This window comes from Palaemon carinicauda, chromosome 5 (genome assembly GCF_036898095.1).
Source record: "Palaemon carinicauda isolate YSFRI2023 chromosome 5, ASM3689809v2, whole genome shotgun sequence".
Taxonomy (NCBI): domain Eukaryota; kingdom Metazoa; phylum Arthropoda; class Malacostraca; order Decapoda; family Palaemonidae; genus Palaemon; species Palaemon carinicauda.
Genome location: NC_090729.1, coordinates 141,464,280 through 141,489,063, shown reverse-complemented (window position 1 = coordinate 141,489,063; position 24,784 = coordinate 141,464,280). Strand labels below are relative to the sequence as shown.

At 44.4% G+C, this 24,784-nt stretch overlaps 1 protein-coding gene across 3 annotated transcripts in view; it reads left to right on the top strand.

Moving 5' to 3' along the window:
* LOC137641521 (vacuolar protein sorting-associated protein 33B-like) overlaps positions 1-24,784 on the top strand; it is a 268,777-nt gene that overhangs the window by 220,635 nt on the left and 23,358 nt on the right. For 2 of the 3 annotated variants that reach the window (XM_068374148.1, XM_068374147.1), the window contains exon 5: positions 17,759-17,936. In XM_068374148.1, coding sequence (XP_068230249.1) covers positions 17,759-17,936 — 178 coding nt within the window. Of the gene's footprint in view, positions 1-17,758; positions 17,937-21,285; positions 21,457-21,633; positions 22,511-24,784 lie in introns of those variants that run through there. The other variant, XM_068374149.1, reaches the window with a different exon arrangement.

The following is a 24,784-nucleotide window of genomic DNA, read 5'->3' as shown; positions in this document are numbered from 1 at the left end:
CAAAGTTGGTCCTCCAGTTTAGATATCTGATCATGCCTTTGTTTCTTTGGTAATTACAGTAAGTCCTCGATTTTTTCTGGGGCTAGGTAACAGAGACAGGCGTGAAAATTGAGAATTCGGTAAATGCTTGCTGCCCTAGGGTGAGTCAACTTATAACCTACCAACCTACTTACCATTACCGACCTGTGGTTGACTAATGCACTAAGTAACTCACTGTACTGCCTACATTCTTTTCATGTGCTGTCTATCATGGTATTTTATTTCGTATTATTTTTCAGATATACAGTAATGCCTCACAGCACGAAATTAACTCGTTCTGGAGTGGCTTTCGTAAAGAGATTTTTTCGTGTTGTGAGTCTCATTTCATGTGTAAATTGCCTAATTCGTTCCAAACCATACAAAACACCACATTAAATCTCATAATGAACCTACAGTATAACCACAATGAAATACTGTACAGCCAAATACATTTGAAGCATTAAATATACCTAAACTAAATGTTAATACCTGTAAATTAAGTAGTTATCACAACATAATGTAATAATAAATGGAAAATAATACAATACATACAGTACAATACTGTACATATACTAAATATACAGTTCTATGTGTACTGCACTATTATAGTTACCCCTATTATAGACTACAGCTACATTTTCTATTGTATGAACCCATTTTCTTCAACTCTATGATGGGTGACTACTGTATTTTATTCTCAGCCCGGCTGGCAAATCTCTTTTCTTAAAGTGAAAAATTTTTCGTAAAGTGAGTCATGAAAATATTCACATCTCGTTTCGCAGCTTGAAAATTTTGTAAACAGAGTCTTTTGTGAAGAGAGGTATGACTGTACAGTAATTGTACATTATCAACACAACTTCAGTACAAGAATTCATCACCATGATTAATAAAATTAGTCACTACCACACCATGCTTTGTACAAGTTTCACCAAAACACGCGTTTGTATCTAACAAGGGCCGCAAGACTTCATTGCGGACCGACCGTCCAAAAATTTATATCAGACAGTGGGCTCACGGAGAAAAATTTTAATGAACGTTAATTACCTAAATTTCTTAAATGTCATTTTGCCAGAAAAAGATCAAGTCCTTCAAAGGAAAGAAGGGAGGAAAGGGAAGTGGCCAAGGTGGTCACTCCCATTAGGAATAGCATTCCTCTTCACCTACCACCTGTGGGAGGATGCCTACAGAGCCTCTGGCAGAGGTGGTAGCTTGAGGGGGCAGAACCCTTGACAGTCGAAGTGATTGCCCTAGGTTATCGCGTCCCGTTCATTCAATCTCCCCCTCCTCTAACTCAGGATCCAGTGCATCTAAGCTTCTATGCGAAGGGATCCGCAAAGGAGCTGGCCCTCACGGCCGAAGTCCAGACCATGCTGCAGAAGGGCGCTCTCCAAGAGGTTGCAGACGGGTCCCCAGGGTTCTATAGTCGAATTTTGCTGGTGAAAAAAGCGACTGGAGGCTGGAGACCAGTCATCAATTTCTCTCCTCTGAACAATCGTGTGCAACAGACTCAGTTCAGAATGGAGACTGTAGATACGGTTATTCAAGCGGTTCGTCCAAGGGACTTCATGTGCATATTGGATCTAAAAGGACGCATACTTCCAGATCCCAATCTATCCATCTTCAAGGAAGTATCTTAAGGTTCATACACGAGGAAAAGATATACCAGTTCAAGGTTCTATGGTTCGGTCTTGTGACAGCTCCTCAGGTATTCACCAAAGTGTTCGCAATAGTGTCATCTTAGGCTCACAGGAACGGCATTCATCTCCTCAGGTATCTGGACGACTGCCTAATCCTGGCAAACTCGGAAACAACCCTTCTTCATTACCGAGACATGGGGATCCTGATAAATCACGAGAAGTCATTACTGCAACCTTCCCAAAGGCTAGTATACCATGGTATGATAATAGACACCATCCAAGAGAAAGTCTTCCCATTAGACGAAAGAGTACACAGATTAAGAGAAGTGGCTGCACCCTTCCTCAGAAAAGAAGTCCTTCCGGCTTTTCGTTGGTTGAGTCTGCTAGGCCATCTAGTCTCTCTCATCTGTCTAGTTCCAAACGGCTGCCTCAGGATAAGATCCCTGCAATGGCAGCTGAAGTCTGGGTGGAACCAACACTCTGATCCACTGGACACTTGAGTTCCTATAACTCAGGACCAGATGACGGATTTGAATTGGTGGATGGCAGACGAAAACCTTCGACGGGGCCAGAATGTTCTTGTCCCCCCTCCGGATTTGATGCTCTTCACAGATGCATCAAAAGAAATGTGGGGGCTCACCTGCTGCACCATACGATCTGCGGCCTTTGGTTAGAGTCGGAAACGTACCAAAGCATAAATCTTCTAGAGATGAGAGCACCCTACCTAGCTCTTCATCAGTTCCAACAGTTGCTGGCAGGTCACTCTGTAGTGTTGATGAGCTACAACACCATGGTAGTGGCTTACATAAACAAACAGGGCAGTACCTTTTTGCAGCCTCAATGCCATCTTGCAGTAAAGATCCTCAGATTGTCAGAAGAACATTCGGTGTGTCTATCAGCCCGTTTCATTCCTGGCAAGAGGAATGTGCTCACGGACAATCTGAGCAGGGCGACTTAAATAGTAGGCTCCGAATGGTTTGAATCGTCATATAGCCAACAAAGTCCTGACTTTTTAGGGTTCCATGACTGTAGGTCTGTTCGCAACATCTCTGAACTGCAAACTCCCGCTATACTCTTCTCCAGTCCCGAACCCTCAGGCTCTATGGCAAGATGCATTTCAACAACGGTGGGACCACATCGACTTGTACACCTTTTCCCCGTTTAGTCTGATGAGACGACAGCTCAACAAGACTAGAGAATCCAAAGATCTAATGATGACCCATGTAGCTCCGCTATGGCATCACGCAGAGGGGTTTCCAGACCTCCTGCAACTTCTAATAGATCTACTGCAAAAGCTCCCTCCATGATCAGATCTACTCAAACAACCACACGCAAATATCTTTCACAGAACCTTGCAGTCACTTCGACTTTATGCCTCGAGACTATCCAGTATCTCCTCTCTCAGAAGGGCTTTTCTCGACAAGTTGCTCAGAGAATGTCCGGTTACTTGCGTAATTCCTCGGCCTCAGTCTACCAGGCTAAATGGAGAGTCTTCTGTGGTTGGTGTCTTGGAAGGAATATCTCTCCACTCGATGACACTATTCCAGTAATAGCGGAGTTCCTTGTATACCTTTTGGAGGAAAAGCTTCTTTCTGTCTCGGTGGTTTAAGGCTATCGCTCGCCCTTAAGCCTCGGCTTTGAGCTGAAAGGAGTTGACATTTCCGCTTCGCTAGAGTTTTCATCACTCATACAGAGTTATGAGATCACTTTCCCTCAATCAGAGATTAGGCCTCCTCCTTGGAACATGGTTCACATCTTGAGATCCTTAAAAGGACCTTTCCTACAAACCATTACGCCATGCAACTGACCAAAACCTCACTTTGAAGACAGCGTTCCTGCTCGCTTTAGCTTCGGCAAAGAGAGTCGGTGAACTTCATGGCCTCTCATATGACATCGTCCATTCAAGGGAATGGGGGAAAGTGACACTTAGCTTTGACCCTGAGTTCATTGCTAAGACTCAAAATCCGGGGGTACTGGGCCATAGATTCGGGCCCTTTCAGATTGCGAGTCCATTCTACAGTATAACCAATGACCCAGATCAGTTGTTACTATGCCCTGTGGCGAGTTTGAGATACTATCTGAAACGCACTGCAGCAACATGCCCTCGACTAACACCTCTGTTTGTTAGCTCAGGGAGAGTAAAGAGGAGGATCACTAAAAACACTGTCTCCTCCTGGATCCACCAAGTGATTGAAAGAGCCTTGGATCCCGATCCTCCTTCGGCTCGCTGACCTAGAGCCCATGATGCTAGGGGAATTAGCACTTCCTTGGCATTCAAACGTAACTTCTCCATGTTGCAAGTAGTACAAGTGGGGGGGGGGTGTGGAAGAGACAAACTGCTTTCACAGCCCATTACTGTACTTAAAAGACGTGACCCATAGGAGACTCGATACATTCACTATCAGTCCTGTGTTGGCTGCCCAACAAGTGGTTTAAGAATGCCTCAGGCTCCTTGAGGGACAAGTAGCAGTTGGTTGAGGGTATTGGTTACCCAGGTTAAGAATGGGATGAATGAAACTATGTTTGGCTTTTCCCTTCTTCATCTTCCCCTCCCTTTGAGTACAGCACCATGGGACCCTATGCAACCTGGCTTCAACCTCTGCTGGTAATTATCACTTCCCTTGTGTAGCCTAGTATAAGTTATAAATGTATATACTGTCCACGTCCCTATTGCTTTCTGCGAGGTAAGCAATGGCATACATCGGGTTTTTCCTATATAGATTCAGATGGTGTTCATACAAGACAACAAACTACCGGTATTTCACTGATTAACACAGGGTGCTATTATACTCACTCTGTATATTTTAGCTAGGTGTTAAATTTTCTCTAGACCACAGCCATATACTCGACTAGGTAAAACTGGGTCAATGTCCATGCCAGACTTAAGACTTCCACCCACCTAAGGGTGAGTCATCCAAACAAACAACAGAAGGTTTGTTAGTATGGGAACAAATGAAAAATTCAGAGATAATTTGTATTTTTCCCTAACTACTACAAACCTGGGGTTATGTAAATTGCTGCGCCATCACCTGTCCCCCAGAAGTCCTGCCTGCAATCAAAAGTGACATACTTCACTGCTGTGAGAGTATATATAGAGGTGGCTGGGTACCCCCCAGCCTGCCCGCTCAAGTGGTTAGGCAGGTTTGCCACCTCGCACTTCAAGTCCAAAGGCTACTTTCCAGCTTTGTTGAAAGATAATCCAAATAAATAACTCCAGGGTTCTATTAGTTAGGGAAAAATAGAAATTATCTCCGAATTTGTCATTTGTTCCAACACGGAGTACTTACCTCGAACTACTTTCTTAGGAGTATCTGGGGTTCTCCTCCCAACCGACCAGAATTTTGTGTAGTTTCCCCTATCTCCGTTTTCTATAGTGGGTCCCTCTGTAGCGGATGAATACGCGCCCTGAGGCGACCCGGGTCTGTGAGCGTGCGTGGCCAGGTCTTGGTCACCAGTAAGTTTCTGGTCGCGACGTGATTAACGTCTCGTCGCGCTCTCTCATCCCATGCGACCCTATGTGTCCCCGACCCTTTGTGTCCCCACGCGGTTCCCACGTGTTCAACCCTAACCTTATCCACCTCTTTCCTCTTGTGTTCCTGTGTTGCTTGGTGCTTTAGTGTTCGATTATGGAGCATCCTCGTCGTTGCCCCGGGCCTATGGCCGGTAAATCTTGTGGTGCGTTTCTCTCTAAGCCGGAGGTTGATCCCCACACTTTGTGTTCTTCGTGTAGGGGCAGTGTGTGTTCCCCCTCAGCCACGTGTCCGGAGTGCGAGTCTTGGCTCGAGATCCAGTGGGCTCTCTACGGGACCAAGAAAAAGAAGGCAGCCAAGAGATTGCCCAAGAAGGCTAGCATCTCCTCGCCCTTAGCGTCGCACGATGCCCCGTCGGAGAAGAGTTCCCTGCCGTCTTCCCCTACCCAGAGTAGGGGACGAGGTAAGTCCGTTGTGGGGAAGCGGCCTATCGCCCTTCCCCAGGAGTCTGATATTCCTGATGTGGGGGATGTTGTGTCGGTACAGGCGTGTGGGGGACCTGATGGGGGCCGGGAGTGTGTTCGGGGGACGAGGTTCTGGTGCCTACAGGACCCGTCTCGTCCGTAGATCCGATGTGGGGGAAGTCTGCTCCGGCCCCTTCCCCCGCATCGTGGTTATGCGTTTCAGGTGCTTCAGCGACCGGGGGAGAAGCGGACAAGGAAGCAGGCTCGTCGAATTTAGACTCCATCGCTTGGACGGCCCCCAGGACGCCCTTCAGGTCGCCTATGAGATTAGAAGAGGAGTTCGACAGCTGGTTCGCCCCCAAGAAGGCGGCTCAGTCTCCCCTGGCTCCGTCGTCGACGCTCCCCGCCCGTCTTTTTGCAGCCTCCATCGCCAGTGGAACGACATGAAGATCCCCCAGCAGCATCGGACGTATCGAAAGACTCAGCAGGCTCGTCTTCCTCCCCATCATCGTTCAACTCGATTCATCGGACTCGTCTTCCTCGGAAGATGCAGGCCCAAAAAACCTCAGGAAGAAGCGGGAAAGGTCCCGTAGGAAGAGGTCTCGCTCGCGCTCTGCCCATTCCAGGAAACGTGCCAGGACCTCCAGGAAGAAGTACAAGAAGGGCCGTTCGTCAAGAGATAAGTGGGTGCGAGTGACAATCCCACGGGTCCTCCTGTAGGCCCGGCCGTTTCCCGAAGTCAGCCCACCAGGTGGCGTTCGCCAAGCCTAAGTCCAGCGAGGGTACCGGCTCCATCCGCCCAGCGAAAAGAGCCGCCCCTTCGGCCCGGCAGCATGGCCCCAGCTCCCGGTCCCTCGGCGACTCTTCCCAAGCGACAGGGCCAGCCGGCAGATCTGGGGAGGTCCACGGCTCGCGGAGCTCCGTGGGAGGGAGTAGACCCATGACGGCTACTCCTGTCCCTGCGGATCCGCCCGCTCTGCAAGTCGCCGCTCCAGTGGCTCGACGTGAGAGGAAGGATCTGGCTTCCCACGCGGCGCCATCCGTTATCGACGAGGCTCCCCATGCAGATGACCAGGTAGCGGAAGGCCTCATAGAAGGAGGAGAGTGCTCTACAGACGACTTCTCCTCCTACCGGAAAGTCTTAGCCATCATCATGCGACGCCACAGGCTGGACGACCCTAAGCCTTCGGCGGAGCAGGCCTGGCTCTCCGGGCTGAGCAGGTTGGTGGACAACCCGGTCCAGCAGAAACCGTCCCTAACCCTCCCTCTAGCACCGGACATAAAGCTAAGAATGGACCACATTCATAAATTCATAGCGAGCCAAGCGGACACCCCCAGGAGCCAGGGTTCCTCCAAACTGCTGCCGGGACTTAAAACGCAGAAACGCTTCTACGTCCTGGATGGTCGCCGAGGAGATCCCTGTGCAATCGAGGCAGCTATTGCCACCCTAAATCAAGGAGCGGCAGAAGACAGGGCATCCTCTGCTCCAGTGTGTTTCTCACCAGCAGAAGCCTCCATGATGGAGGATATGGCCCAAGACCTGGTGAACATCACTCCTTGGTTGGACTGGTGGGTCTGCACCTTGGTGGGGTTCCAGTCCTCGCATGACCTCTCCGTACTGGAGAACCAGACCTTGTTGCGGGAGCTGATCAGCTCGGGGGGAAAGGCGTTGAAATTCCTCAATTTTCAGTCCCTCTCGCAAACAGCCAACCGGGTCCTATGGAAAAAGGACACCGTCCTGAGCAAGTTGCTCCGTAGGTTACCCGAGCGGGAGGCGAGGCCGCTGAGGAACTCGCCGGTGTGGGGCGATTCCGTTTTCCCCCTGAAGGTGGTCGAAGAGGTGATGGAGAGGGTCAGGAAACTCAAAGAAGCGGGGAGCCCAGGCCCCCACCTGCAAGATGCCCGGCACACAGGAGGTCTGCACCAGACGGCCCCCACTCATCCCATTCATCGCCAGTCCAGCCGAGGAGAGACTCCCCGTCGATGTCTTGGCACCAAGCCTCGCAGCCCTCCCATAGGGGAGTTTCGATCCCGCAAGCCTCCTTTAGGTCCTCCTATCCCAACTCTAGGAGAGGACGTTCCAGCCGCGCCTCTAGGAGAAGATAGGCAGAGAGGCCCCCTACTCCTGCCAAAGCCTCAGGTAGTGGGATGCCTCAAACACTCTTGGCAAGCTTGGCGGGACTACGCAGCGGATCCGTGGACCGTAGCAGTACTGAAGGACGGGTACAAGCTACCCTTCCTAGTGGACCCGCCCCCTCTAATTCCGGACCAACAGGCGGAGTGGTTGGCGCCCAAGGACCCCTTAAGAAGAGCGGCATTGCAGGAGTAAGTGTCGGCCATGCTCGCCAAAGGGGCGTTAGAATCAGTCAAGAACCCCACCCCGGGGTTCTACAGCAGACTCTTCCTGGTGGAGAAAGCGACAGGGGTTTGGAGGCCGGTCATAGACCTGTCGGCCCTCAACAAGTTTGTGTGCAAGACCGACTTAAGATGGACACCCCGAAGTCGGTAATGGCAGCCTTGAGGGAAGGGGACTTCATGATGTCCTTAGACCTCAAGGATGCCTACTTTCAGAACCCTGTCCACCCCTCCAGCAGGAAGTTCCTAAGGATGAAGTGGGGTACCCAAGCATTGCAGTTCAGAACTCTCTGCTTCGGGCTGTCGACAGCCCCTCAGGTCTTCGCGAGAGTCTTCACAACAGTCTCGGTCTGGGCGTACGAACAGGGCATCCGCCTGATTCATTACCTGGACGACTGGTTGTTACTTTCAGCCTCAGAGGGAGTACTGAGGGAGGAAGGGGCGAAGCTTCTACGGTTCTGCAAGGACTTGGGTATCACCATCAACCTGGAAAAGTCGCAGCTGACGCCCTCCACCAGGATGACCTACCTGGGAATGGTTCTAGACACCCACTTGGTGAGGGCCTTCCCCTCCTCAGAGAGGTTGGACAATCTGGATTGGATAGTTCGGCCCCTTCCTAGCGGACCTGCCGAGGAGAGCCAAAGACTGGCATTGGTTGGTGGGCCACCTCGTGTCATTGGAGAAGTTAGTCCCCCGGAGAAACTCAAACTGAAAGTGGTTCAATGGAACCTAAAGGAGCTCTGGACCCCGGGGGAGTCCCTGCACAAAATAGTCCCGGTGTCCCCGGAGACAAAGGAGATCCTGAAGTGGTGGCACGACAGGACGAACACCCTCAAGGGAATGCCCTTCGCGATCGATCCCCCGGAGATGCTGTTGTTCACGGATGCATCGAAGGAGGGTTGGGGAGCCCATCTTCTCGACGAGTCGGCGAAGGGGAAGTGGTCCCCCGGGGAGAAGAACCGTCACATAAACGTGCTAGAGATAATGGCTGTTCAAAGGGCATGCCTAGAATTCGTCCATCTACTCCGGGGAAACACCGTGGCTCTGATGTGCGACAACGCCACGGTGGTGGCCTACGTGAAAAAGCAAGGAGGACTGAAGTTGAAGGAGCTGTACAGTCTCACAACAGAGTTACTGGAATTGGCCTCAAAGGAACAGGTCGAGGTCACAGCCAGGTTCATTCCAGGAAAGCAGAACGTTCTAGCCGACGGCCTCAGCAGGAGGAGTCAAGTAGTAGGGTCGTAGTGGTCCCTACACCCTAAAGTGGCCCAGACAGTCATCCTGGTGTGGGGTTTGCCAGTGATGGACCTCTTTGCCACAAGACTCAACGCACAGCTCCCCGTGTTTTGTTCTCCTGTGCCAGATCCAACAGCAGCGTTCGAGGACACCTTTCAACATCCTTGGGACAACCTCAACGTGTATGCCTTCCCTCCCTTTGGGATGCTCAGACAAGTCCTCAACAGAGTAAGGCGAGCAAACAACCTGTGGATGACTTTGGTAGCGCCCTGGTGGCCGGAGAGAGAATGGTTCGCGGACCTAAAGGAACCAGCGCGCCTCCCACCATGGCCCCTTCCAGACAGGCAAGACCTCCTCCGTCAGCCCCACTTCCAAAGGTTTCACGAAAACCCTCAGTCCCTCCGCCTACACGCGTGGAGGTTATCGAGCGGCTCCTGAAGAGGGAAGGATACTCGTCGAAGACCACAGCAAGAACGTCGGGTTACCTGAGACGGTCTTCTGTCGCAGTGTACCAAGCGAAATGGACCACTTTTACTAAATGGTGCACCTCACAGAACATCAGGCCGTTGGAGGCCTCCATTCATAGGATAGCGGACTTCCTAGTCTATCTGAGAGACGACGTGGGTATGTCTATTCCGGCCATCAAGGAAGTCCGAGTGGCCTTGGGCCAAGTCTTCCTCCTCAAAGGTATTGATCTAGGAGCTTCCAGATAAATCTCGATGCTCATCAAGAGCTTCAAGCAATCTTGTTCCCCCCGTGCCTCGAGAGTGCCCCAGTGGGATGTGGCCAGAGTTCTGAAGGCTCTAACCCCTTAAGGACATCCTAGACAAGGAGCTCACCTTCAAGACTGTCTTCCTTCTAGCCCTGGCATCAGCGAAGAGAGTAAGCGAGCTCCATGGGTTGTCGTACGAGGTCTCGCACACGAAAGGCTGGTGGGAATTAAGTTTCAGGTTCTTGCTAGCCAAGACACAGAACCCAGCTTACTGGGACCCTAGGTTCGAGGGCTTTTCGGTGCCAGCGATTCCCCGTTCGGACAACCCGAGGGACTTGTTACTGTGTCCAGTCAGAGCGGTGCGAAAGTACCTGGAAAGAACGTCCAGGCTTCGCCCTGGGATCAAGAGTCTGTTCGTCTCATCGGGATTAGTGAAGAAAGCAGTCTCCAAGAATACTGTCTCCTTCTAGTTACGACAGATGATAATGAGGGCCTACGACAGCACTGGAGTCTCCCTTCCGGGAAAGCCGAGACCCCATGATATTAGGGGCCTGAGTACTTCGTTGGCCTTCGAGAAAAACATGGCTGTGGGCCAGATCCTGAAGGCGGGCACTTGGTCCAGGCAGTCCACCTTTGCCGCCCACTACCTGAAGGACTGTTTTAGGAAGTCTTTGGACGGTTTCTCTATTGGTCCCGTCATTTCTGCGCTCCAGAAGATTTAAGGTTGTAGCCCCGGGGAAGCCGTGGGCGGTAAGTCCAAGCGACACAGGTTCCTTCCTTACCTTTCCCCCTTATTACCGCTTCCCCTCCATTCCCCTTGATCCCTTACTCCTGCCATGTGGAAGACGTTTAGATGAAAGCATCCATGTCTGAAGATTCTTACAGAGGTGAGTTACTTAGACACTAAAATAGTTTTTTTTTTTAGTTTTCCCTAAGTCTCATATTCTGTTTTGGGGTCAGAAGAACCTAGTCTCCTATCTAGGTTTGATATTTTTTCCAGCTGGTCTTTCAGTCCGCAAGACCACTCCCGCCTCCTAAAGTATAAGTCTCCTAAGAAAGTAGTTTGAGGTAAGTACTCCGTGTTGGAACAAATCACAGATTTTAAGTACTTTGTATTTTTCCTAACAGTACTTACCTCAAACTACTTTCGGGTTATGGCCCACCCATCCTTCCCCGAGTGTCTTAAAGGACTTTGATACCATATCTATCATAAACTTACTGGTGACCGAGACCTGGCCACACACGCTCACTGACCCAGGTCGTCTCAGGGCGTGTATTCATCCGCTACAGAGGGACCCACTATAGAAAACGGAGATAGGGGAAACTACACAAAATTCTGGTCGGTTGGGAGGAGAATCCCAGATATCCCTAAGAAAGTAGTTCGAGGTACGCTACTCGGACACCCCTTTAAGGGTATACTCGGTCGCGCGCGACCCCGACGCAAAACAAAATTCTTGAAAAATCTGTTTTTGCAGTAACCTCCTTTTTATTTTGCCAAAAAAAATTCAATGAATGCTTAAAACTACTGTAAAGATAAATACTACTCATCTGCAGAGAAACTATTTATTATAGATATTTTAAAAAATTAAGTAGAAAAAAAGACCTTACATTGAAATTCATAAAAAAAATTTATACATATATACACAAATCCTTTTAGGAATTGATTCTTGAATGTTCAGGACACATCTTGATGTATTTTGGATGAAGTTGGACCCATGGAGGTGAAGATCTGAAATGAAAAAAAAAAAGGGTAACTTTTTTTGGCCAAAAAAATTTGTCCAAATTTCATGAATTTTTTTTGGGTACCCAAATGAAATAGTAAGTGGCTAATTTTTTTTAGGGAATAAACATGTTATCCTAAAATAGAAATATGTAAAAAAAATCTTCATTATTTTGTAAATTACATTTATTCAGGGGCCATATCTAAAGGTCATTTTTTGAGTACTTATAAATTTCGTAAAAAAATACATATATTTAATATATAATATGATATTTATGCAGGTAAAAATATACCAAAATATCACAAATTCTGTAGGGAACAGGAATATATAAAGATATGGCAACTTACGCTTCGGATATGTCCACAAAATGGCCGCCAACTACACTGACTCAGACTCCCTAATCTGCCACCAGAAATGTAGGAAGGATATGTCAATTTCAAGGTGTTATTTACTAATATAATTATTCTTGGATATGCATAAAAATTGTATGGTGGGTTGCTGGATGATCGTCGATTATTTTTCGACTATAAAATTAGAATTCTGACCCAAAAAAAAAATTTTGAAGGAAAAAAAAATAAAAAAAAAAATTGTAAAACAATATAATATTTTAGCGAAAAAAATTTGATAATATTCAATCCAAAAAGAAGTAAACAAAATTTTCATGTTGTAACTTACCAATAACGCTGTGTTACAGTTTGGACAGAAGACACTCTGGTGCGTCAGACAAACAGGACTCTTGCACCGGAGACACACAGTGTTTGTCTTGCGGTTGTCCCTAGGTGGGCAGCTGTGACAGCGAATCCTTTTAGGGAGTTTTATGTGGCCAACGGCAATTTGAGGTCTTGGTGGTTCCCGCTCAGGTATCTTGAAAGTATCCACCATGCCTTGACGGAGTCCCTTCGACAAACTGTGTGACGTTAGATACCGATGTATTGCCTGGGGAGCACACAACTCGTAGGCGATATCTCTGAGGAACGTTCGCTTTGGCATTGTCTTGGCGAAGGGCAAGCGCGAATAGAGAATCTAAGAATTTACCATTATTATATTCAATATCCCGTAAAAGAGTCAGAGGCCAGCGTCGTGACTTACGAATACAACTAGATGTACAACACATCTGGTCGAATGTGTCTACACCTCCCTTGGTCGCATTATAAAACATCTGAATGTCGGTCTTCCTTTTTTCGACCTCAGATGGATCATGATGCAGGGAACTCAGCAGCATCACCTTGTTAGTCTTACTAATTTGCTGACACTGTAGAGTTAGATTGTGGTCGTAATTGAACACTGCCACTGAGTCCTTTGGGAGAAGCACCTTCTCCATAAGTTCCTTAGGAATATAAGGCTTTTGGCGAATGGTGCCACACAAATGCATGTCCTTATCCAAGAGTGACAAAGCGAGCGGTAGCGTCGTGAAAAAGTTATCCGTCGTCACTGTGCGGCCACTTCTCTGAAAAGGTGCCACAAGATCAGACGTAAAAACTTCTCCAAGCGTCGATCCTCTTGGTATCTGGACAGTGTCCTTCCCCAAGTAGGCAATCACATTACACATGTAATGGGTATCGGCATCACACGCCAATACAATCTTGATACCATACCTAGAAAAAGGGAAATAGAATTAGTAACTAATAAAGGTAAAAAGATAAAAAAAATTTTTTAAAAATACACAATATACAATTATATTACTAATCAATATAGTAATAATAATAATAATAATAATAATAATAATAATAATAATAATAATAATAATAAATATACAGTATAAGAAAAAAATTTACAAATACGAAAGAGAAATTAACAGATAATTATTGTAGTGAAAATTATGATAATAATAATAAAAATAATAATAATAATAATTATTATTATTATTACACAATGACATTATTTACAAATACGAAAGATAAATTATCAGATAAATAAATGACCAAGTTATACATAGATAGAGATAGAATAGATAATATATTATATTTTAGATACATAAATCATATAGCAAGTTCTTTACTTCACAATATATATACATATATATATATATATATATATATATATATATATATATATATATATATATATACATATATATATATATATATATATATATGTGTGTGTATATATATATATATATATATATATATATATATATATATATGTATATATATATATATATATATATATATATATATATATATATATATATATATATATATATATATATATATGTGTGTGTGTGTGTGTATATATATATATATATATATATATATATATATATATATATATATATATATATATATATATATATATATATATATATATATATATATATATATATATATAATAAATAAACAATTTTTTATAAATACAAAACAATAATAACATGCGCAAATATAAAAAACAAAGAATTCTACTTACTTAGCAGGTTTATTTGGAATGTACATCTTGAATGGACAGCGCCCCCGGAAAGGGACAAGCTGTTCATCCACAGTCAGATGTGGTCCTGGGCTATAATTGCTTTGACAATTGGTCACCACGTGATCGAAGAGTTTTCTAATGGGTGCGAGGCGATTCATTTTCACCCTCTCTGCTCTGGTGGCCGAATCATCGAAGCGAAGAACCCTCACCATTGTATATCTGTACAAAGGATTTCCCTCTGTGAGGTTCCACATGTCCCAGGTCGGTATGGTTGTCCGACCTCACTGCCGTCATTATTAGGATACCAATAAACGCCTTCAGTTCCCTCAGGTCAATGTCCCTGAGGGCAACGTTGCCCCTATGATGGTAATGACTCCTCAATAGGGCAAGGCGTTCATTAGAACGCAAAACAACCTCGGCTAGCATGCGTTCGTTCAAAAAGAGCGAGAAAATGTCGGACACTTTGCTCGCTCCCAATGTGAGAGAAGTGGGACCCCCAGGCTCAATCCTTGGTGTGAACATATGGGGGAGGGTGGGATTTGGATCTCTATGCCAAACAGTACCGTCACGACCTTCAACCAATTCAGCATCTATCTGGGTGATTGCCGTCCCCCTGGCTGCCTGTAGCTCCCCCCTTCTCCTCTTTCTGCTTTTCTCCTCCACTGGCGTGAGCTGAGGTACCGTTGCTGGGGGCTGACCACGTGAAGTAGATGGCAGAGGAGTTGTTATTGTGCTGGCTGGGACAACAGAACCAGAAGCCCCAACCCCCTCTTCCTCCCCCACATCGTCGTCGGCTTCTCCATCTCCATTGCCTAAGGCGATTATTTCAGGAATAGGGGTCACCTCCTGTTCCTGCCTGACCTCCTGCTCCAACTCATCAATATCGACATATTCATCCTCAGTGACGTCATCGATCTCCAATGTATCATCCACATCGCTATCTAACTCTTGTAAGAGCTGATTTTTGGCTTCCAAGCTCAATGCTCCTCTCTTGCTCGCCATTTTGATAACTGCAAAGAATTAGAAAAAATTAGAAATACGCATTCGATGAAAAATGGATCCCCTACCAATATATCTAAGGCAAAAAACAATGTCATGCATGGGTAGCCAGATTGTTTAGACATATTTTCCAACACTAAAAAAATATAAGTTTGTTGACACTATTTGCCAATTTCTTACGGTAAAATGACTTAACAAAAAAATGAAAAAAAAAAATCAGAAGGGGCATTCGACGAAAAATGGAAATGTGCTAATACAAGGCATGTCAGAAAAAAAAAAAAATTTCATCCACGTGGTAGGCAAACCATCAAGGCACACTTTCCGACAAATAAACATCTAAATGAATTATTACTCTGTGATAGTTCCTTACTACGTAGTAATTTTGAAAGAAATGGGAAAAAACAAAAAAGTGGCAATCGCAGGAAAATCGAACACATATTTATATATATGCCATATCTGGCTAAAAACAAGGTAGGCATGGGTAGCCAGATCATCTAGAAACACTTTCCAACACTATAAAAATTTAAGGTTTGCGACACTATTTGCCAATTTCTTAAGGTAACATGACTAATCAAAAAAAATGCAAAACAAATAAAAAGGGGCACTCGATGAAAAATGGCAACGTGCTAATGGGGGGCATTTCAGAAAAAAAAAATTTCATCCACGTGGTAGGCAAACCATCAAGGCACACTTTCCGACAAATAAACATCTAATCATTACTCTGTGATAGTTACTTACTACGTTGTAATTTTGAAAGAAATGGGAAAAAACGAAAAAGTGGCAATCGCAGGAAAATCGAACACATACCTATATATACGCCATATCTGGCTAAAAAAAAAGATAGGCATGGGTAGCCAGATCATCTAGAAACACTTTCCAACACTAAAAAAATAAAAGTTTTGCGACACTATTTGCCAATTTCTTACGGTAACATGACTAAACAAAAAAATGCAAAACAAATAAAAAGAGGCACTCGCGGAAAAATGGCCAACATTCTAATATACGGCATCTCAGATAAAAAAAATTTCATCCACGTGGTAGCCCTACCATCAAGACACACTTTCCAACAAATGAACATGAAAAAAAATCAATACTACATGGCAATTCCTTACTACGTAGTAAATTTCCATAAATATTGAAAAAAACAGAAATAGGCAACCGCAGGAAAATAGCCCATATACCAATATCTGCGGCCTATCTGGCAAAAACAAAGTCACGCATGGGTAGCCAGATCATCTATACACACTTTCCAATGCTATAAAAATAAAAGTTTTGCGACACTATTTGCCAATTTCTCACGGAAAAATGACTTAGCCAAGAAATGAAAAAAACTGAAAAAGGGGCACTCGCGGAAAAATGGCCAACATTCTAATATACGGCATCTCAGATAAAAAAAAATCATCCACGTGGTAGCCCAACCATCAAGGCACACTTTCCAACAAATAAACATGAAAAAAATCAATACTATATGGCAATTCCTTACTACGTAGTAAATTTTCATAAATATTGAAAAAAAACAGAAATTGGCAACCGCAGGAAAATAGCCCACATACCAATATCTACGGCGTATCTGGCAAAAACAAAGTCACGCATGGGTAGCCAGATCATCTAGACACACTTTCAAACACTAAAAAAGCAAAAGTTTTGCGACACTATTTGGCAATTTCTTACGGAAAAATGACTGCCAAAAAATGCAAAAAACTGAAAAATTGGCATTCGAGGAAAAATGGGCCCCGTGGTGATGTATGGCATTTCAGCTACAAAAAAAATCATGCACGTGGTAGCCAAACCATCCACCCAGAATTTCCACAACTGATAACCTATACAAGTTGCACCATTCTACGACAATTTCATAATACGTAATAACTTTGATAATTATGCAACTTACCTTAGAAGGGTAAACTCGGTCGTGCTCGACCCCGAGGCGTCTCAGAAATCTGGGAAGGAGTACAGCTACAGCGATGCACGTCTGGACACTACTAGAGCGTGTAGGCGAGTGACCTGCAGCAGGTCGATCACCCACAAATTCAGTCACGGGGGTAAGTCACGCGAGAAAAACATGTTTTGTTTTGACGCTCGGGGTCGCGGACGTTCCAGGGTTAACATTTGTGATTTTAATGTTGTTACTGTTTTTTAAGATAATTTTTTTAATCGTTCATTACTTCTCATGTAGTTTATATATTTCCTTATATCCTTTCCTCATTGGGCTATTTTTCCCTGATTGAAGCCCTTATGCTTGTAGTATACTGCTTTTCCAATTAGGATTGTAGCTTATAGTAATAATGATAATAATGTGTTAGCTTGAAAGTTGGGCTGTTCTGCTTTATGCTGTTGATTTGAAAACATTGATACGTGAGAGTATTTATCGTGAAGCAGTGAGTATGTGATTATTTTTAATATTTTATACTGTTATCTGTATTGTGAATGACCGAATCTGCAAAGATCGAACCCTCGATTAAGGAAGCAAAACTGTACTAGCACTGTGAATTTCTGGTAAGCATTGAGATAATTATTATGTTTTGAGAATAATTTTTGTGCGTTGACTCTCACTTTTGTGTTTTTCCTCTTGTCCACTTTAGATAAGGTCGTAGGGTTCTCATCCAATAATCATTGAAGAGAAAATAAAGTAGCTTCTGGTATAACATATGTTATATACATATGAATGTTATTTAGTGTTGTCAATATCAGTCATTGATGAAAAACTCTTTACAAGTATTTATTAAGTAATTGTTTTGCTTTCTAGGGATGCCTTTCTGGATGGGGACTACTCCTCTTGTTTAAGCATTGCTCGAGGACTTCAGACAATTCAAGGGCTTTATGGAAGTATTCCAAATGTTGTAGCACATGGAAGAGCAGCTAAGGCAGTACTTAATGCCCTTGATATCTTAACAGAGCAAGGTTCACCAACAAAGTCAAATCGCGTAAGTGCTGGATATTAATAGTACCCTAACTGTATCCAAATAAATCAAAGACCTCTTAATTTTACTTATGCTTATGTAATTGTTTGAAGGTGTCTTAAATACTGTAATTCATGAATAGCAGATGATTTTGAGTACGTCGAGGACAGTCACTCCTCAACATCCAGATCTCAGTATTGATAATGTTTCTTTAACTCTGAATGACTCTTAAAATTTTAGTTGTGAATCTCAATAGCAAATTTACTTTTAAGAAGCACATTAGGTCTGTCTATTCTTTAATTGCACAAAAAATTGGCTTATTGAAAGAGTCTTGTAAGATTTCCAGTGATCAATCTATTCTAAAGTAGTGTTTTAATTCTTTCATTCTACTTTGTTTTGAATATTGTTCTCCTGTCAGGTCTTCAGCTGCTGATTCTTCTGTTAATTTGTTGGACAGGAACTTACAAACTATTAAATTTCTTATTCCTGATCTAGATAGTAATCTCTGGCACCATCGTTCAATTAGTTTGTTATGCATGTCGCATAAGATTTTTCTTAGTTTTGACAATCCCTTATATTCAGATCTTCTCAGACAGTACCCTCCTGTTCGTAATACTAGGCAAGCAGTTAATTCTGATATTTATGCCTTCATCGTGAGGTTCAATATTACACAGTATTCTAGAAGTTTTATTCCAGCTGTGACCAAGTTGTAGAATGATCTCCCTAATTGGGTAGTTGAATCGGAGGAACCTCAAAAGTTCAAACTTGCAGCAAACGTTTTCATGTTGAACAGGCTGACATAAGTCTCTTTTTATAATTTATATATGAAATATATGTTTTAATGTTACTGTTCTTGAAATATTTTATTTTAACTGTTCATTACTTCTCATATAGTTTATTTATTTTCGTATTTCCTTTCCTCACTGGGTTACTTTTCCCTGTTGGAGCCCTGGAGCTTAAAGCATCCTGCTTTTCTAACTAGGGTTGTAGCTTAGCTAGGACTGTACAATATTAGTAATAAAAATGATGGTTAATAATAAGTGTTACTTGTGTTCACCAAAGGGCTGTCCCTTACTCTCATATTGTTACTCAGTTTCAAAGAAAAAAAGAATGTAGTAAGTTTCTGCTTACTTGGGCTTCATCTTAACTTTGTCACCTTTGTGTTTTTATTTGTGTTTAATACTATGGTGTAATATGTATATTATTTATTTCCATACACCTCTCCTGATGTTCATTGTTGCTTCTATCTCAAAGCTTAGTTATATCAATGTGTACCCTTAAAAGTAAAAAAAGTTCCTGATTTTTTACTTCCATAAGCATGACAAATTTGGAAGTAATTTGTATTTTTCCTAACGATACAAACCTGGAGCTATTTATAAGGATATTACTTTCGGTGTAGCAGGAACACGAGCCATAAGACTTTTAGCAAGGAATAACCACCCCAACTGCTAGTTAGCGGGAGGGGGCGGGGTTAGCTGTCTACCCTGCTCAACTCACAGGTCTGCTAACTGCTTGAACCTGGTATACACTGGGCCCCCTGACATTATAACAAGTAATGTTGGTTTCCCTGATATTTCATACTCATTTAAGATTTAAATAAAATCGCAAGCAGACTGGAATGGCATTTTGTGTGATCTTTTGAATATGAATTGGTCGCAATTAAGTGTCAAGCCTGTTGTTCTTTTAAATGAGAATCTAATGAACAAAATTGATAGATGTGTACCTTCTTGTGCTAAAGTACAGAGTGAAAGGCAAACCCTGCTTCAATAGTGATTGTAGACATGCTTATTTGGAGAAGCAGAAAGGGTAACAGATCAGATCAGATTTGACTTGGAATAACTATACTTAATTAAGAGCTGTTGATCAGAGAGTTTATGCTTCAACCGAAAAGGAATTCAATTTAACCATAAAAGAAACCCTTTCTGATACAATCCAGAAGTTTTTGAGAGTCTTTTGGGTAAACGTCTAAATAATTATGCTGAAGATAATAATCAGTTCCCTAGTTTTCAATTTGGCTTTTGTAAAGGCCTTAGAGCATGTGATGCCTTACTTACAATTTCCAGTGCTGTACAGAAATCCCTTGATTGTGGTTAAAATGTTCCTATGATTGACCTTAATATTTAGTGTGGCCATTGACTGTATTAATCATGAGGCCATTGTTTTCAAGCTCAAACAGTTGGGAATGTGATATCTAGTGTTCCTCAATGGCAGTGTCTGTGGCCCATTACTTTCCATACTATATACAGTACACAGTACCATATGTGATTTGGCCTAGAAAACAAGCTCGTATATGTAGATGATGCTACTGTTTTTCTTCAGTTCCATCCCCTGAATATAGATTTGGGGTTGGTGAATCCCTTAATAGAGATTTACCTATAAGTTGAACCCTAACAAAACTGAAAGTATGATTGTAAGTAGGACAAGGATAGTGGCTCCTCAACATCCAGATCTCAGCATTTATAATTTTTTTTTTAACTCCATACAACTCTATTAAAATTTTAGGTGATTCTTGATAAAAAATTCACTTTTGAGAGACACATTCTGTCTGTTTCTTGTTCAATTCCACAAAAATAATTGAAAATTCAGAAAGTATTTTAAGATTTTTGGTGATCAATTTTTCATTCTTTCATTTGAATTGCTTCAAGTATTGTTCTGTTTGGTCTGCAGTGGCTGAATCTTATTTTAATTTGTTCTGTTAAATTTATTGTCCCTGATCTAGATGTTAATCTTTGGCACTGTTCTTTGTGCATGTTGTATAAGATTTTTCTTAACTGACCATCCTTTGCATTCATATCTCCCCAGACGGTACCATCCAGCTTGTAATGCTAGGTATGCAGTTAATTCTAATATCCATGCCTTCTCAATCATAAGTTTTAATATTCCACAGTATTCTAGAAGTTTTATTCCAGTTATGACCAGATTGTGGAATGATCTTCCTAATCAGGCAGTGTAATTACTGGAGCTTTTAAAGTTCAAACTTACTGCGAATGTTTTTGTTGAACAGGTTGACATAAGTCTCTCTATAGTTTATATATGAAAAGTCTATTTTAATACGCATGTCTTCCGGCACCACATTGGTATTTATTTTCTCCCAATCTGTCATTAAGTTTAGTTCATTTAATTTCATGTATTCCGAAGCCTATGGATTTCGATGGTTGTTTCTAGTCTGCTTATCCCTTCTTGCTTACGCTCCCCACTCCGGTGGATATCCCGTGTGCTGAGAAACTTATAATAATTTTCTTTCTTTGGGTCTGGCGGACTGGTTCACTGTAATCCACTCATCGTTCTTGGGGCTCCAGACATTATGTTAAGTATTTCGACGGGGTTCCCGGCACAAGTTAATTTTGTACTCATATACCAAATTATCTTGCAGGTGGTACACTGTCAAGAGACGGCATGCACTGCTGTTTTGCAGCAGCCTTGTGGGCATGAGGTTTGTCGTTCTCATGCCAGGTGTGCGGTCCAAGTGGCCGATCTTTTGGTCTGGCATCCGGATGGGTGCGAGATTTGTTACGCTCTGGTCTCTGACGTTACGAGTGATTCGGTATGTACTATTTTCTTTCCCCTATTTCTATTTTTGTCTGTTTCGGACTTTTTGTGATATTTGTTACAATTTTGTGGGAACAATAATTTTGCTACATACCGATATTGGAGCAATAATGCTTTCTTTACCTGCACTCCCTTTTTATGATTTGCGTTGTAACGGGATTGTCTCTTTCAGGTCTCTCCCGCCATCACGAGCGCTACTCTTGAGACCCTCAAGACCTGGGTTGGTGGTTTTGGCCGGAACGTTAAGGCCAAGCATCCTTATATTTTGGCGGAGGAGATGTGTTCCCTCCTTTACCCTAATGCCAAGATTTCTGCGGCGGTGATGTCTGATGTGGCGGCACCGATCATCACCAGGATTCGCGAGGAGACTCAAGCCTTCCCTGATGACTTAGTGGGACTGGGCGATGATGTTCTCGATGACGTGGCTGCGATTAATTTGGATGTAGAACCTATGGTCGTCGACTCGACTGGTACAGGTAGGGTGGTAGGTGAGGCAGGTAGCGTGCGGTCTAAGGTTCCTTTCCCTAGTCCAGCGCATTCTCTTTCTTCTTCTGTTTCTTCTTTTCAGGGATTTACTGGTAAAGTCGTGGACAAGTCATGCTCGGTAGTTCCTAAAGTTAAGCATGTCAAGAAGAATTTACCTAAGGCTAGCAAAATACTCAAATCTCTCCCCGTCAGGCCATCCTCGACTTTTAAGCGACGGCCGGTCTCGGAAAAGGTTTCCCCGACGGCTCAGGGCTCGAGAGTGAGGAACTCAAAGGCTAAGTCCCGGAACTGGCTTTTGATCCGGTGTCCTTTTCGAGTCAGCTTATAGAGAAGATGGGGAGTATTGTGCAATCCCATATTGGTCCTATTGCTGATCGTCTACAGTCGATGGACTCTTTCGCCCAACGACTGCAGAATCAGGAGTCCATGATGGAGTCTCTCTTGCGGTCCGGCCTTCCACAGCAACAGCAGTTTGTGGTCCCGGATGCATCAAAGCTCCCGGCATTTGTGAAGAGCAACCCGTGGAGGTTGGCCCTGCATGCCCCGTTCTCGGAGGGCATGTTGACTATTGAGGGTTGTGGTACCCGTCCGGTTGACGACTTTGAGTTCTACCCGCCGGGTTTGCAATTCCCATTCCTAGGTTACGCGCGCTTGACAGAGGACGCGATTGTCAGGGTGGATTAAGTGCCGATGGAGACTGTTATCTTCCCGAAGGAGCAGGCTCAGTCCGCCTGGCTCCGGACCCTGACTGAATGGGAATGCGTGAATACTAAGTTGACCCCTCACAAGGGCATGTATACCTTGTTTGTGGTCGAGGAACAAACTCCTACTCCGTGCACCACCAAAGTGGTGGATCTTACCTTGCAAGTGGCCAGGGAGGACAAACCTATGCCACAACTTCGGGAGACAGACCTGGCTTCTTTGCTCTTCCCAGGGGACCAAGACTGCTGGATTGATGCACCGGTGACCTTCACGGCGGGGAAGTTGGCTCCGGACTGTGCGACTGCACAGTTCAGTGAACGCCTTCCCAGGTTGCCAGATTCGTTGATTCGGACGGAATATGAAGCTCGAGTCAGATTGAGTAGATCTATTAACTCAGCTACTATGGCGGAGATGTCCTCTTTGGCTTACGCTGATGAGTCTCTTTAAGATCCTAACGAAGTCCTTGCTTCACACGCTTCAGTGTGATGCATACGACTTCGCTGTCTCTCGTCGTGCGTGCCGGAAGCACGTCTTAGCGGAGGCTTCCATTCGACATGAGCCTAACAGGTTGATTAAAGCTTTGGTCTGGGGGGCAGATCTTTTCCCAGATGATGTGGTGAACGGCGTCCTCAGTGAGGCAGCCATAGTTAATCAAAACCTTCATGTTAGGTGGGGTCTCATTCCTAAGAGGAAGTTTGAATCCACTCGCACGCAGTTACGGGGCAGGAAAAAGCCGCGACGATTTCTTCCTTTCCAGGGTTCCCAACCCCAACCTGTGGTACAGGCAGTGCCTGTATCCCAGATGCGACATCCATCCGCCTCTAAACCTCAACCCCAACAGCAGTTTGTGCTGGTAAGCCAGCCACCTCAGCCTTCGACTTCCTTCTCGACTTCGCCTGCTTTTAACCCTGCCTTTGAATCTCAAGGCCTGGTCCAAGGTTATAGTACAGTATAGGCAAACGAGAGGGAGTAGGTTTAGAGGACCTTTTCGCTACAGGGGGGGGTGGTCGAGTTTCCGGAGGGGCAGAGGATCCCGAGGGACCCGTGGTAGCAGACCATCTGTGACCCAATGAGACTCCTCAGGTAGGGGGGAGGCCATATCTGTTTCGAAGACGATGGACGTTCAACAAATGGGTACACAGCATAGTATCCAACGGCGTAGGGTGGAGTTGGATTCAAGGCCCCCCTCCACCGGTCACTTTTTATCAGAGTCCAACGGCAGATCTCACGGATTTCGCCCAAGATCTTCTTCTTAAGAATGTGGTGCAGGGGGTCAGGTGCTTAAAATTTCAAGGTCGCTTATTCAGCGTGCCAAAGAAAGACTCCGACAAAGGAAGGGTCATTTTAGACCTGTCTCGTTTGAATACATTCATTCAATGCGACAAGTTCCATATGCTGACCGTCTTGCAGGTACGGACCTTTCTTCCTCGTGGGGCCGTCACCACCTCTATCGATCTTATAGACGCTTATTATCATGTTCCAATAGCGCGTCATTTTCGTCCTTTTCTGGGGTTCAAGCTTGGCAAACGGGCATACGCCTTCAAGGTAATGCCGCTCGGTCTCAATATCGCACCCAGGGTATTCACTAAGTTAGCGGAAGTAGTGGTCCAAGAGTTGAGAACTCAAGGAATACAGTTAGTGGCCTATCTAGACGATTGGCTTATTTGGCCCAACAGCAATAGGGAATGTCGCGAGGCGACGGACAAGGTCATAAAGTTTCTGGAACAATTAGGGTTCCGAGTGAATTTCAAAAAGTCCTGCCTGATTCCGGCGTCGTGCTTCCAGTGGTTAGGTCTCCAATGGGATCTGACCACCCACAAACTGTCGATTCCCCCACGGAAGAGGAAAGAGATCGCAAAGGGCACGAGAAAATTTCTCGGCGCCAAATTTACATCTCGGAGAAACCAGGAGAGGGTCTTAGGTTCACTCCAGTTTGCTTCCGTCACAGACGTCCTACTGAAAGCCAAATTGAAGGACATCAATCGAGTTTGGCGATCAATGGCAAACGACAAATTTCGAGACAAGGTTTCAAGGATTCCATCTATCCTAAGAAAAAGACTTCTCCCATGGACGAAGGTCAGGAACGTGGCGAAGTTGGTACCTCTTCATTTCCCTCCACCGGCGTTAGTACAGTG